The 14,728-nt window shown below is 52.2% G+C and overlaps 1 protein-coding gene across 1 annotated transcript in view; it reads left to right on the top strand.

Annotated features, from left to right (window-relative positions):
• The window catches only part of LOC141116716 (uncharacterized), a 124,525-nt gene that overhangs the window by 2,669 nt on the left and 107,128 nt on the right, over positions 1–14,728 (top strand). Inside the window, exon 2 of the mRNA XM_073609108.1 lies at positions 12,519–12,555. Within this exon, the coding sequence (XP_073465209.1) occupies positions 12,522–12,555 (34 nt within the window). The 5' untranslated portion in view covers positions 12,519–12,521. The remainder of the gene's footprint in view (positions 1–12,518; positions 12,556–14,728) is intronic.

Raw genomic sequence — 14,728 nt, 5'->3', positions numbered from 1 at the left:
AGGGGGCGGGGCATTCGTTTATAGGTGTGGCTTAGGAAAAATATACAAGTGAGGCGCGCGAAGCGCGTCGCGGCGAAAAATGGGCGTGGTTTATGCGTCATAGTGGGCGTGGCTTAAATGGGCGTGGCTCAAGAGGGTGTGGTTAGAGTCTGAGATGAATGAGGGATGGAGAGAGGGATTAGAGGGGGAGAGGGATTAGAGGGGGAGAGGGATTAGAGGGATTAGAGGGGGAGAGGGAAATGACGGGACAGCAGCCCCAGATCCTACACAACAATAGAAATATGTGTATTCTAGAAAGTTTAACAATCAGCAAATAAAGATACTCCAAACACCTGGTGTTAGCACTTCAATCATCCCGGCACCATGGTTGTTATGGTGTCAGGATGATTGAAGTGCATTTTTTCTATTATTACATTGTAATATAAAATGAAATCATTCAACTCACCATAATGCAGAATCAGTGGGATCCCTGAGCGTGTCACCTGCCACGTCGCCTGCCACCAGCAAAGTCCTTCCTTGCGTCAGATGTCCCAGCAGAGTCTGTCCTTGCATCAGGTGCCCCCAGCGGAGCCCCCCTTACATCAGATGTCCCCAGCGGAGCCCCCCCCACACGAGGAGTCCCCAGCGGAGCCCCCCCTCACATCAGGAGTCCCCAGCGGAGCCCCCCCTCACATCAGGAGTCCCCAGCGGAGCTCCCCCTCACATCAGGAGTCCCCAGCGGAGCCCCCCTTCACATCAGGAGTCCCCAGCGGAGCCCCCCCTCACATCAGGAGTCCCCGGCGGAGCTTCCCTTCACATCAGGAGTCCCCGGCGGAGCTCCCCCTCACATCAGGTGTCCCCGGCAGAGCTCCCCCTCACATCAGGTGTCCCCGGCGGAACTCCCCCTCACATCAGGTGTCCCCGGCGGAGCTCCCCCTCACATCAGGTGTCCCCGGCGGAGCTCCCCCTCACATCAGGTGTCCCCGGCAGAGCCCCCCCTCACATCAGGTGTCCCCGGCGGAGCCCCCCTTCACATCAGGTGTCCCCGGCGGAGCTCCCCCTCACATCAGGTGTCCCCGGCGGAGCCCCCCCTCACATCAGGTGTCCCCAGCGGAGCCCCCCCCACACGAGGAGTCCCCAGCGGAGCCCCCCCTCACATCAGGAGTCCCCAGCGGAGCCCCCCCTCACATCAGGAGTCCCCAGCGGAGCTCCCCCTCACATCAGGAGTCCCCAGCGGAGCCCCCCTTCACATCAGGAGTCCCCAGCGGAGCCCCCCCTCACATCAGGAGTCCCCAGCGGAGCTTCCCTTCACATCAGGAGTCCCCAGCGGAGCTCCCCCTCACATCAGGTGTCCCCGGCGGAGCTCCCCCTCACATCAGGTGTCCCCGGCGGAGCTCCCCCTCACATCAGGTGTCCCAGGCGGAGCTCCCCCTCACATCAGGTGTCCCCGGCGGAGCTCCCCCTCACATCAGGTGTCCCCGGCGGAGCCCCCCCTCACATCAGGTGTCCCCGGCGGAGCCCCCCTTCACATCAGGTGTCCCCGGCGGAGCTCCCCCTCACATCAGGTGTCCCCGGCAGAGCCCCCCTCACATCAGGTGTCCTCGGTGGAGCCCCCCTCACATCAGGTGTCCCCGGCGGAGCCCCCCCTCACATCAGGTGTCCCCGGCGGAGCCCCCCCTTCATATCAGGTGTCCCCGGCGGAGCCCCCCTTCACATCAGATGTCCCCGGCAGAGCCCCCCTTCACATCAGGTGTCCCTGGCGGAGCCCCCTTCACATCAGGTGTCCCCGGCGGAGCCCCCCCTTCACATCAGGTGTCCCCGGCGGAGCCCCCCTTCACATCAGGTGTCCCCGGCGGAGCCCCCCTCACATCAGGTGTCCCTTGCGGAGCCCCCCTTCACATCAGGTGTCCCCGGCGGAGCCCCCCTTCACATCAGGTGTCCCCGGCGGAGCCCCCCTTCACATCAGGTGTCCCCGGCGGAGCCCCCCCTCACATCAGGTGTCCCTTGCGGAGCCCCCCTCACATCAGGTGTCCCCGGCAGAGCTCCCCTTCACATCAGGTGTCCCCAGTGGAGCCCCCCTTCACATCAGGTATCCCCAGTGGACCCCCCCTTGCATCAGGTATCCCCAGTGGAGCCCCCTTGCATCAGGTGTCCCCAGTGGAGCCCCACTTGCATCATGTGTGTGTCCCCAAAGAAGCCCCCCCCTCACATCAGGAGTCCCACAGCGGTGCGCCCTCCCCCCCTACCTTAGAGGTGTCCTAGCAGTAGCATGGCTAGAACCCCGCCCCTTTCCTTATCAGACAGGAAGACGGCTGGGGGGGCTAGACGGAGCTCCTGCGTCACCGCCCACCCTCCGCCTCGCCCCGCCTACCCCCCGCCCCGCTGCCAGTCTGATATGGAAAGGGGTGGGGGGTAGGCGGGGCGAGGCGGGGTGAGGCGGAGCGGGGCGGAGGGTGGGCGGCGACGCAGGAGCTCCGTCTAGCCCCCCCCCTAGCCGTCTTCCTGAACTTCACCAAAATGGCGGCCGGCGGAGACATTGTCTCCGCCGGCCGCGGACCTCTAGCGGCGGCGGCGGCGAATCGTGAACAACCGGATTTCTCGGGACATTTCCCGAGACACCAGGAATTCGGGAATGGCGTCCAAGTCCCGGGAATGTCCCGGGAAATCCGGGACAGTTGGCAAGTATGCCACACATACATACTCCTAGCACATGCCCACATATCTATTTAAATATATCAAAATATAAAATGTTATTTAAAAATAAATAAATAAAAGAATAGTAGAATTCCACATAAAATTCCTAAAACACTGTACCTTATGGGATTATGGACAATACAGCCCTAGGGAAAAAACTATGCTTTAAGCAATTGGTGTGCGTTTTAAGTGTTCTATATCTTTTCCCTGATGGCAATGAGACAAACACATTGTAACCTGGGTGGGTTGGATCAATACTAATAGCTTTTGCCCGCTTTTTTAATCAGCTGGCATATGCTGTGTCCAAATTCGGTAGCTCTGTTCCTATGATCCGCTGTGCTGTTTTCACCACACGAAACAGGCACTTTTTATCCTCCGCCCTGTAGCTGGCATACCACACTACATCGCAGTGGAGAAGAATACTCTCAATGGTACAATGATAGAAATTGACCAGAAGCCTTAAGGGCAATCCAGCCTGCTTCAGTCTCCGAAGGAAAAACAGTCTCTGCTGTGCTTTTTTCACTAAAAAAAAAAAAAAGTATTTTGAGACCATGACAACTCCTTTGTAATATGCACTCCCAAAAATGTAATAGTGTCCACCCTTTCCACCTCCTCACCACCTATATATACCGGGCAATGATTGATCTTTCTTGATTTCCTATAATCCACTATTATTTCTTTAGTTTTTGCCGTATTGAGTGTTAAATCATTTTTGTCTACACCACTTAACCAAATGTTGAATTTCCTGCCCATAAGCTGTCTCATCATTATCTTGTCAGACATCCCAACCTGCAAAAAACTCATTTCAGGTAGGTTTTGCACCGCTGCTGAAAACCCAACCAATTAAATGCAGCCTAACAGTGCCCATCATTTCAGCCTCACCGTGCCCATCATTTCAGCCTCACCGTGCCCATCATTTCAGCCTCACCGCGCCCATCATTGCAGCCTTACCGTGCCCATCATTGCAGCCTTACCGTGCCCATCATTGCAGCCTTACCATGCCCATCCTTGCAGCCTCACTGTGCCCATAATCGCAGCCTCACTGTGCCCATAATCGCAGCTTCACCGTGCCCATCATTTCAGCCTCACCATGCCCATCATTTCAGCCTTACCGTGCCCATCCTTGCAGCCTCGCTGTGCCCATAATTGCAGCCTCACCGTGCCCATAATCGCAGCCTCACCATGCCCATAATCGCAGCCTCACTGTACCCATCATTTCAGCCTCACCGTGCCCATAATCGCAGCCTCACCGTGCCCATAATTGCAGCCTTACCATGCCCATAATTGCAGCCTTACCATGCCCATAATCCCAGCCTCACTGTGCCCATAATCACAGCCTTACAGTGCCCATAATTGCAGCCTCACCATGCCCAAAATTGCAGCCTCACTGTGCCAATAATTGCAGCATTACCGAGCCCATAATTGCAGCCTTACAGTGTCCATAATCACAGCCTTACAGTGCCCAAAATCTCAACCTTACAGTGCCCATAATCGCAGCCTCACCGTGCCCATAATCGCAGCCTCACCGTGCCCATAATCGCAGCCTTACTGTGCCCATAATCGCAGCTTCACCAAGCCCATAATCGCAGCCTCACCGTGCCCATAACCGCAGCCTTACAGTGCCCATAATCGCAGCCTTACAATGCCCATAATCACAGCCTCACTACGGTCAGTGCCTGGATTACACACAGCAGGCATCCCCCACTGTGTCTCGGAATTCAGTGTGAAAACTTTGACAGCGCTGTGACAAAAGTCCCGCCCTCCTCCTAGACCAGCTCGTGTGATAGACGCAGTGTTCTGTCTATCACACGAGCTGGTCTAGGAGGAGGGCAGGACTTTTGTCACAGCACGGCCAAAGTTTTTTACACTCAGCTCCGACCGCTGTGTGTGACATATAGTGGAGGAGGAGGGAGGGGAGCACTACAGGCAGCCACAGCTTAGCCCAAAGCGGCCCCAGGGCAGGCAGCCTACTGGGAAATGTCCCAGTAGGCCAGTCCGGCCCTGCCTCCTGTCACTCAGCCACAGACAGAGCAGCCCGAGCGGCCGTACTCCTTTCGGACGCTCGGGCTGCTCTATCTGTGGCTAAGTGACAGGCTCAGCCGGGAGATCACCTGGCGCTACCGGGGGAATGGGAGACCGCTCCCATATCCATGCGAGAGTTGAGATGTCTGTCTTGTATGAGTCCCACTAAAGTGGTGTCATCAGCAAACTTCACTATAGTGTTAGACACATGTATGGGAGTACAGTCGTGCGTGAACAATGTAAACAAGGCCGGACTTAACACACATCCCTGTGGTACCCCTGTATTCAAAATAATAGTGTTAGACACCTGATCTCCTATTTTCACCATTTGTGGCCTGTTTGTTAGAAAATCCATAATCCAAGAGCGTAGCAATGGACATAAGCCCAAAGCTTTTAACTTTTTCACTAATTTGTCAGGGAATACTGTGTTAAATGCAGAGCTAAAATCAATGAATAACATCCTAACATATGTGTTTTAATGCTCAAGACGTGTCAAGGCAACATGCAATGCAATCGGACTTGCAGCGGACTTTTTCGGTCGAAAATCTAACGGACTTTAGATTTGGGACATGCTTCAAATCTATCTGACCGACTCGAGTCTGGTAGAAAAATCCACTCGTCTGTATGCTAGTCCGATGGACAAAAACCAACGCTAGGGCAGCTATTGGCTACTGGCTATCAACTTCCTTATTTTAGTCCGGTCGTACGTCATCACGTACGAATCCGTCGGACTTTGGTGTGATCGTGTGTAGGCAAGTCCAGTCGTTATAAAGTCCGTCGAAAGTCAGTCGTAACTCCGTCGAAAGTCCATCGGAAAGACCGTCGGACCTTTGTTGTCAAAAAGTCCGACCGTGTGTACGCGGCATAAGAATAGTATTTGGGCAAATCCAAGAAAACAGAATGGACTTTCCCACACATGGACAAGTCCGTTCATTTTGAACGTGACTTGGGTACGACAGGACTAGAAAAGGAAGTCAATCTCGCCGCTTTTACTGCGAGATTGACACCTTGCGAGCCCCATCGCAGGCATCCCAGGCCCTTAGGTCTGGTACGGATTTTAAGGGGAACCCCCTACGCAGAAAAAACGGCGTGGGGTCCCCCCCGAAATCCATACCAGACCCCGATCTGAGCACGCAGCCCGGCCGGTCAGGAAAGGGGGTGAGGACGAGCGAGCGCCCCCCCCTCCTGAACCGTACCAGGCCACATGCCCTCAACATGGGGGGGTTGCTTTGAGGGAGGGGGGCGCCACTTGTCAACATCACCCAGTGACCACGCCCCCTAAAACATCACAGTCCCAGCATGCCCAGGGACTGTGATGGCATAAGGGGGCGGGGTCTCTGCCTAAATAAGTCACATCGGAGCGCTCAGAGAGCATTCCAGCCGGAGAGACCGTCGTGTCAACATCGGAAGAAGAGAAGAGCCCAGAAGCCCAGAAGCCCAGAAATCCGGGCCTCCGCTGGCAAAAGAGCGGCAGGAAGATAGCGGAGGAGCCGGCAGAAGAACTGGAACACCGGGAGAAGAGGCCAGTAAGAGTGGAGAAGAACCAACCGGACGCCGGGAGAAGAACAACCGGAGGGACCCCTGAAGTCGGAAGAAGACCCCCGAAGCTGGAAGAAGACCCCCCCGGAGCTGTCTAATAAATTACTTTAAAAACCTGTGTAGTGTGTTTTATTATTGACACTTTTTCCCTAGGTAAATGGGTAGGGGTACCATGTACCCCATACTCATTCACATAGGGTGGGGGGCCGGGATCTGGGGCCCCCTTATTAAAGGGGGCTCCCGGATTCCGATAAGCCCCCCGCCCGCAGACCCCAACAACCAACGGCCAGGGTTGTCGGGAAGAGGCCCTTGTCCTCATCAACATGGTGACAAGGTGCTTTGTGGTAGGGGGGCACGCAGGGCGCCCCCCCTCCCTCAAAGCACCCACCCCCCCATGTTGAGGGCTTGCGGCCTGGTACAGTTCAGGAGGGGGGGGCGCTCGCTCGTCCCCACCCCCTTTCCTGACCTGCCGGGCTGCGTGCTCGGATCGGGGTCTGGTATGGATTTTGGGGGGGACCCCACGCCGTTTTTTTGGCGTAGGGGTTCCCTTAAAATCCATACCAGACCTAAGGGCCTGGGATGCCCGCCGCTGGCCGCAGTAGGAAAATGTGTTTTTCCTATTGCAGCGAGCGCGAGATGCAGTACCTTGCCCCTCTGTCGTGTCTGGTCCATCGGACCAGCATACAGACGAACGGGCTTTCCGTCAGGAGTCCGGTGGAGTTACGACGTAAAGATTTGAAGCAGGCTTCAAATCTAAAGTACGTCGGATTTCCGACCGAAACGGTCCGTCGGAAGTCCGATGCAGACCACACACGGTTGGATTGTCCGCCGGATTTGGTCCGGCGGCGTCCGTCTGACTTTTGTAGCCGAAAAGTCCGACCGTGTGTACGTGGCATAACTCGTACTTTGCTGACGATCCTAATCTATTACGCTAGGAAAATGATAGTGTTATCATGGAAAAAAACCTAATCCTCCATCTGTATCAGCGTGGAAGGGTGTGGTTAATAGGGCTGCACCTTTATACAAGGCTACATACATTAGCAGGGGCATACCACAAACATTTGATAAAGTGTGGGGCAGTTGGCTGAATAGTGAAACTACGGTGGCGGACTGAGTGGCACCTAATAGAATGCACCTGCAGTGGGTTTTAACATGTATGTAATTATTTGACATATCTAAATGTACCATTGACTGTTATTGAGAAAAAGTGGCTTTATTATTATTATTTAGATTTTTGCACTGAGTGAGGGTCTGGAAGGAGGAGGAGATAGAGTCAATGCTGAAGAAATGTAAATAGTTTCTTTTCGTGTGTGGCCCATTGGGTCTTGTATATTCTTGTTATGTTAAAAAGTAATAAATAAAACTTTTCAAAAAAAAAATGTAACAAAAAGAGGAATATAGCAATAACATATAAGAGGGTGAATGTGGGCAGAAAAGGTCCCTGTAGCTAGTGTCTGCGACAGTGAGCCTGTGCAAATTGTAGCCTCAGTTTCCTGTTCTTAGCTGACAGGTGTGGCACCCGGTGTGGTCTTCTGCTGCTGAAACCCATCTGCTTCAAGGTTTGATGTGTTGTGCGTTCAGAGATGGTATTTTGCATACCTTGGTTGTAATGAGTGTTTTTTTGAGGTACTGTTTCCTTTCTATCATCTGGGAGAAAGGGGGGAAGTTTGGGACTTTGAATGAGGCACATATGTAGTGTGCCTCCATCCCTGATTTAATACATGAGAAAGGAGATTGGGACTTTAAATGAGGCTTTTCGACATTGTGGGGGTATGTGGTTGGAAAAACATGTTTAATGACATGAAGGATACATAAAAGTACATATCAATGGTATATAACAAATAAAAAATGTTTGGATCATAAAAATACACATGCAAATACATGTATAACATGGACATCAAGGATACATGATAATATCAACTTGGCAACACATAATTGTCATTAGTATGATGAGATGCAGTGAATTTAAGTTATGAATATGTATATTTCTCTCAGCCAAACAGTAGGAGTTTCATGGCCACTGAGCGTGCTGGGAAAGAGTATATATTTGGAAGAAGTCGGGTGATCTGGGTCTTCCCACCCAGACCTTGGTCTGGAGTGGATGTGCAAGGAACAGCTGTGTTGGATGAGGCCTGGAGCCTAAGGCCTGGCTGTGTGCTTGAGGCTTGGTCAGAGAGAGTTTGTTTATTGCCAGGAGGCACGAGGGAGGCTCTGCCAGAAGGAGCCTGGTTGTTGCCTGGAGGCACAAGGGTGGCTATGCCAGAAGGAGCCTGGTTGCTGCCTGGAGGTATGAGGGAGGCTCTGCCAGAAGGAGCCTGGTGGTTGCCTGGAGGCACTGGGGAGGCTCTGCCAGAAGGAGCCAAGTTGTTGCCTGGAGGCACGAAGGTGGCTCTGCCAGAAGGAGCCAAGTTGTTGCCTGGAGGCACGAAGGTGGCTCTGCCAGAAGGAGCCTTGTTGTTGCCTGGAGGCACAAGGGAGGCTCTGCCAGAAGGAGCCTGGTTGTTGCTTGGAGGCCTGAGGAAAGGGATGGAGTTCTGAGATGGAGTAACAGAGGTTACTCCTCTACAAGCCTTTGGAGGACTGTGGGACTGTGGAGAGGCTGGAAAAGCATCATGAGGGGCTCATCCAAGGAAACCCTGCATGGTATTGTTTGTTCGTTTGTTTTTTTGCTGTTGGAGACAGCGATTGCTACGTAGATACAGAACATTGGATGCAGGCCTAATGCCCTGTACACACGACCGGTTTTGCCGTTGGAATAAACTCTGAAGGTTTCTTCTGACGGAGTTCCGACGGAATTCCGCTCAAGCTGTCTTGCATACGCACGGTCACACCAAAGTCCGACCGTCCAGAATGAGGTGACGTACAACACGTACGACGGGACTAGAAAAAGGAAGTTAAATAGCCAGTAGCCAATAGCTTCCATCTCGTACTTGCTTCAGAGCATGCATTATTTTTGGTACGTTGGAACAGCATACAGACGAGCGGTTTTACCGATAGTAATTAGTTCCGTCTGAAAAATTTAGAACATGTTCTATATCTAAGCCCGTCTGAATTTTCGATGGAAAAAGTCCAATGGGGCATACACACAATCGGAATATGCGATGAAAAGCTCCCATCGGACTCTTTCTGTCGGAAATTCCGCTCGTGTGTACGTAGCATAAGGCCCTTGTTCTGTATAGATGTCTACCTGGCTGGTTTTTGTTTTTAGAGTCTGCTAATCTGTCTGCCTACTGTCAGGATTTACTCCCTTTGCCGCCCCAAGGCCGGGCCCTTCAATGCCGCCCCCCCCCCACCACCACCACCAGAAAGAGCCCCCAGACATAATACGGTCAAAGACTGCAGACATGATACAAGAGATGGTCAGAGACTGCAATCATAGTACAGGAGATGGTCAGAGACAGCAGACATGATACAGGAGATGGTCAGAGACTGCAGTTCCTATGGACATTAGTAGATAATGGCCGATCGGCCCTCTCACCTGACCCAGCGATACAGCAATGCTTCCCCTGATCAGGAGTCGGCTCACTCTGAATTGCCCGTGGTGACTCCGTTGGGTAGCACCCAGATCTGTATTCCTGCAATGACTCCATTCCTTTCTCTGCCAGGGATGGCGCCAGGCTGTGTGGCTTTCCCTCTGGTGGCGCTGGGCAGCGGGGTTCTCTCTCTGATGGTGTTCCCTCAGCACTGCCCTCTCCCTCTGGAGCCCTGGGTGTACTTTCCTGGGTGTAGACCCCCCCCCAGGACAAACCACCCCCTTCCATTAGTACAGACCCTCCCCCCCAGGACAAACCCCCCACCATTAGTACAGACCCCCACCAGGACAAACCCCCTCCCTTCATTAGTACAGACCCCCCCCAGGACAAACCCCCCTCCCTTAGTACAGACCCCCCCAGGACAAACCCACCTCCCTTCATTAGTACAGACCCCCCCCAGGACAAATGCCCCTCTATTAGTACAAACCCCCCCCAGGACAACCCCCCTCCATTAGTACAAACCCCCCCCAGGTCTACCCCCCTCCATTAGTACAAACCCCCCCAGGACAACCCCCCTCCATTAGTACAAACCCCCCCAGGACAAACCACCCCTCCCTTCATTAGTACAGACCCCCCCAGGACAAACCACCCCTCCCTTCATTAGTACAGACCCCCCCAGGACAAACCCCCCCTCCATTAGTACAAACCCCCCCAGGAAAACCCCCTCTCCATTAGTACAAACCCCCCCAGGTCAACCCCCACCTCCTCCATTAGCACAGACCCCCCAAGGACAAACCGCCCCTCCCTTCATTAGTACAGACCCCCCAGGACAAAACCCTCCCTTCATTAGTACAAACCCCCCAGGACAACCCCCCTCCATTAGTACTACAAACCCCCCAGGACAAAAACCCCCTTCACTAGTACAGACATCCCAGGACAACCCCCCCTCCATTAGTACAGACCCCCACCAAGACAAACCACCCCTCCATTAGTACAGACCCCCACCAGGACAAACCACCCCTCCATTAGTACAGACCCCCACCAGGACAAACCACCCCTCCCTTCATTAGTACAGACCCCCCCAGGACAAACCCCCCTCCATTACTACAACCCCCCCCCAGGTCAACCCCCACCCCCTCCATTAGCACAGACCCCCCCAGGACAAACCACCCCTCCCTTCATTAGTACAGACCCCCCAGGACAAACCCCCCCCTCCATTAGTACAAACCCCCCAGGACAAACCCCCCCTTCACTAGTACAGACATCCCAGGACAGCCCCCCCTCCATTAGTACAGACCCCCCAGGACAACCTCCCCTCCAAGTGTGTACAACAGAACAGATGGAGACAGGCACAGGCTTGGGCGGGAGTGAGAGACAGAGGAGAACACGCCCCCCCCGCACAGAGACCAGCTGCTCCGATCTCCGGCGGCTGCTCTCCTTCTCTTACAGGAGGAGGGAGGGGGGACGGGCTTGAGCAGCGAAAAACACAGCGGTGGCGGCGGTGACCTGCGGTGGGAGCCGCCTCAGTCTGGACACAGAGAGGAGGAGGGAGAGGAGCACTCTAGCGCTTCAGCGCCCCCACCTCTCTGGCGCCCGGGTGCACTGCATGCTGATGTTAGTGTGGGGGGCGGCGCCGCCCCTGTACCACTACCGCCCCGAGGCCTGGCCTCGGTGGCCTTGTGGGAAATCCGGCCCTGCCTACTGTCCTAAGTATGTCCTGTGCCCTAACCCTCTCTGCTTGCATTTTTTGTTGTTGTGAGCAATAAACTCACCTTGTTCATTTTAAAAGTGACTGGCGCCCATCTTTCCTGCAACGCAAGAACCAGCACCCTGAGGTGAAATGTCAGCCCTTCCTGATACCGGGGGTCAGAGTGGCTCTACATGTGGGTAGTGTAGGAACAGGTCACCCATCTGACCGAGACAGTGATCAGCCTTAGAGAGAGGCTACACATGAGTATGGAAAGGGTAGGGACATGACATCCTTCCTGGAAACCTCCCTGTTTGGGTACCAACAGGCCAGGCTGCATTCCGCCCCTCAAGAGAGACGCTATGGGCACACCTGAGACCTGGTCCGCTACACACTGCTGTTATATACATACATATATACATACCATATATATAAGGGTTCCCGGTCGGATGCCTTCCCCCTGGGTTTGTTGTGAATTACTGGTATCTACATTAATACAAATTCTGTTCTCTGCAACTGGACTTGTGGTATTTACTGCTGCTACGCCGCGCTGAACCTCCCCACAACCTGTTTGTGTGACACCAGTGGAGGAATTGGGGGGGGGGGTATTACTACTGTTTTTGGAGAAGAAAAATACATCAATCCAAATAAGAAAGAATGATGCAACAGAGAATACTGCTGGGATTATATATATATATTACATTGGGAAAGGTGGTTTCACAAACTTCCAGCATTGTCCAAAATAGTTTCAACCCAAGAACAAGACATTTTGATCCATTGGAGTGAACTAAAGTCACGTCCCATGACTTTAATTCACACCAACACCTGGTACTCAGTCACTACTGGCCATGAAAAAGGGATTGCATTGTGCCAAAACATCAGCATTATATCTGTGGCTATCATATTTTCTCATTAAACATTTGAAACCTCATCCAAAGACTGCTAGTTATTACTATTCAGCCGTACTAGATGGAACAGAGTCTGATATTCAAAACATTGTTAGATTTAACAACTAGCTGCCAATGTTTAAATGACCTATAATGGTTTTTGGCCACATTTATCAATTTTTATGGCTCATAAAGTGATGTTTTATACCTGTTTTTTGTTTTTTTTTGTTTTTTTAGAAAATGGATCGGCCACTCAAAAGAACTAGCGCTGAAGGTTGGTTTCACTGTTTTATCAAACATGATGATACTGCTGCAGAAGTTTGAAGGACACTTACATTTTTTCCATTATTCTCGATCACATCCAATTAGATACATCAACATTCAATTATATTGGCTCTGATACTGCTGGTTAGGAAGAAGCTTCATATTGTATGTAGAGCTACCCCCCCTCGGGCACTGGTGATTAGGGATGAGCTTCGTGTTCGAGTCGAACCCATGTTCGACTCGAACATCGGCTGTTCGCCCGTTCGCCGAATTCCGAACTTTATGGGCCGTTCGCGCTAAATTCGTGTGGCGCGTCACGGCCCATAATTCACTGCGGCATCGCAGTGCATTGCTGGCTGATGATTGGCCAAGCATGCACTATGACCCGCATGCTTGGCCAATCACAGCGCCGTCAGTAGAGAGAGCTGTAATTGGCCAAAGCCAGGGTGGCTTTGGCCAATTATGGCTCAGGGGATTTAGTACACACCCCACACTATATAAGGCCGCCTGCACGGCGGCCCTGTGTAGTGTGTGTTCCGGTGTGCTGAGAGATAGAGAGAGAGAGAGACAGTGTCATTTGATTTGAGTTAGATAGATTAGGCAGAACAGTCAGTCAGTTAGCTGCACTTACAGTGTATTGTGTATATATATATGCATCCCAGGTGTTGCATATATATATATACACTGTATTCAGTTTAGCTAGATCCGTTCCTGTTATCTTCTATCTAGACTATTTACATTTAATGCAGTGCGTCCTGCTCACAGTGTTCAGCTAGATCCGTTCCTGCTATTTACATTTAGTGCAGTGCGTCCTGCTCACAGTGTTCAGCTAGATCCGTTCCTGCTATTTACATTTAGTGCAGTGCGTCCTGCTCACAGTGTTCAGCTAGATCCGTTCCTGCTATTTACATTTAGTGCAGTGCGTCCTGCTCACAGTGTTCAGCTAGATCCGTTCCTGCTATTTACATTTAGTGCAGTGCGTCCTGCTCACAGTGTTCAGCTAGAGCCGTTCCTGCTATTTACATTTAGTGCAGTGCGTCCTGCTCACAGTGTTCAGCTAGATCCGTTCCTGTTATCTTCTAGACTATTTACATTTAGTGCAGTGCGTCCTGCTCACAGTGTTCAGCTAGATCCGTTCCTGTTATCTTCCTACTGACAGGCAGGCTTGTCTGGTTACAGTATATAAAGCTACCTGAAGAAAATTACAGGTGTTTTATCTTTGATCCTATTAGTACCACGGTCAGGCAGCTAGACTATTTACATTTAGTGCAGTGCGTCCTGCTCACAGTGTTCAGCTAGATCCGTTCCTGTTATTTACATTTAGTGCAGTGCGTCCTGCTCACAGTGTTCAGCTAGATCCGTTCCTGCTATTTACATTTAGTGCAGTGCGTCCTGCTCACAGTGTTCAGCTAGATCCGTTCCTGCTATTTACATTTAGTGCAGTACGTCCTGCTCACAGTGTTCAGCTAGATCCGTTCCTGCTATTTACATTTAGTGCAGTGCGTCCTGCTCACAGTGTTCAGCTAGAGCCGTTCCTGTTATCTTTCTACTGACAGGCAGGCTTGTCTGGTTACAGTATATAAAGCTACCTAAGAAAATTACAGGTGTTCTATTTGATCCTATTAGTACCACGGTCAGACAGCTAGACTATTTACATTTAGTACAGTGCGTCCTGCTCACAGTGTTCAGCTAGATCTGTTCCTGTTATCTTCCTACTGACAGGCAGGCTTGTCTGGTTACAGTATATAAAGCTACCTGAAGAAAATTACAGGTGTTCTATTTGATCCTATTAGTACCACGGTCAGGCAGCTAGACTATTTACATTTAGTACAGTGCGTCCTGCTCACAGTGTTCAGCTAGATCCGTTCCTGTTATCTTCCTACTGACAGGCAGGCTTGTCTGGTTACAGTATATAAAGCTACCTGAAGAAAATTACAGGTGTTCTATCCCAGCTTAGTGCAGCTACAGGCCATTAGTATGTCTGGAAGGCCAAGAAGGAGAGGCAGACAGTCACAAGCCAATAAGAGAGGGCAAGCAGGCTCTGTGTCTAGTGCTGGTCGTGGAGACGGTGCATCCTCATCAGCACGTGGCCATGGGACACGCTTGGCCTTTTTTTCGGCAGCTGGCCGTGTTGAGCCGCAACATGCGGAAGACTTGGTCGAGTGGATGACCAAGCCGTCCTC

This window comes from Aquarana catesbeiana, linkage group LG13, assembly GCF_042186555.1.
Source record: "Aquarana catesbeiana isolate 2022-GZ linkage group LG13, ASM4218655v1, whole genome shotgun sequence".
Taxonomy (NCBI): domain Eukaryota; kingdom Metazoa; phylum Chordata; class Amphibia; order Anura; family Ranidae; genus Aquarana; species Aquarana catesbeiana.
This window is presented reverse-complemented; position numbering and strand designations above follow the sequence as displayed.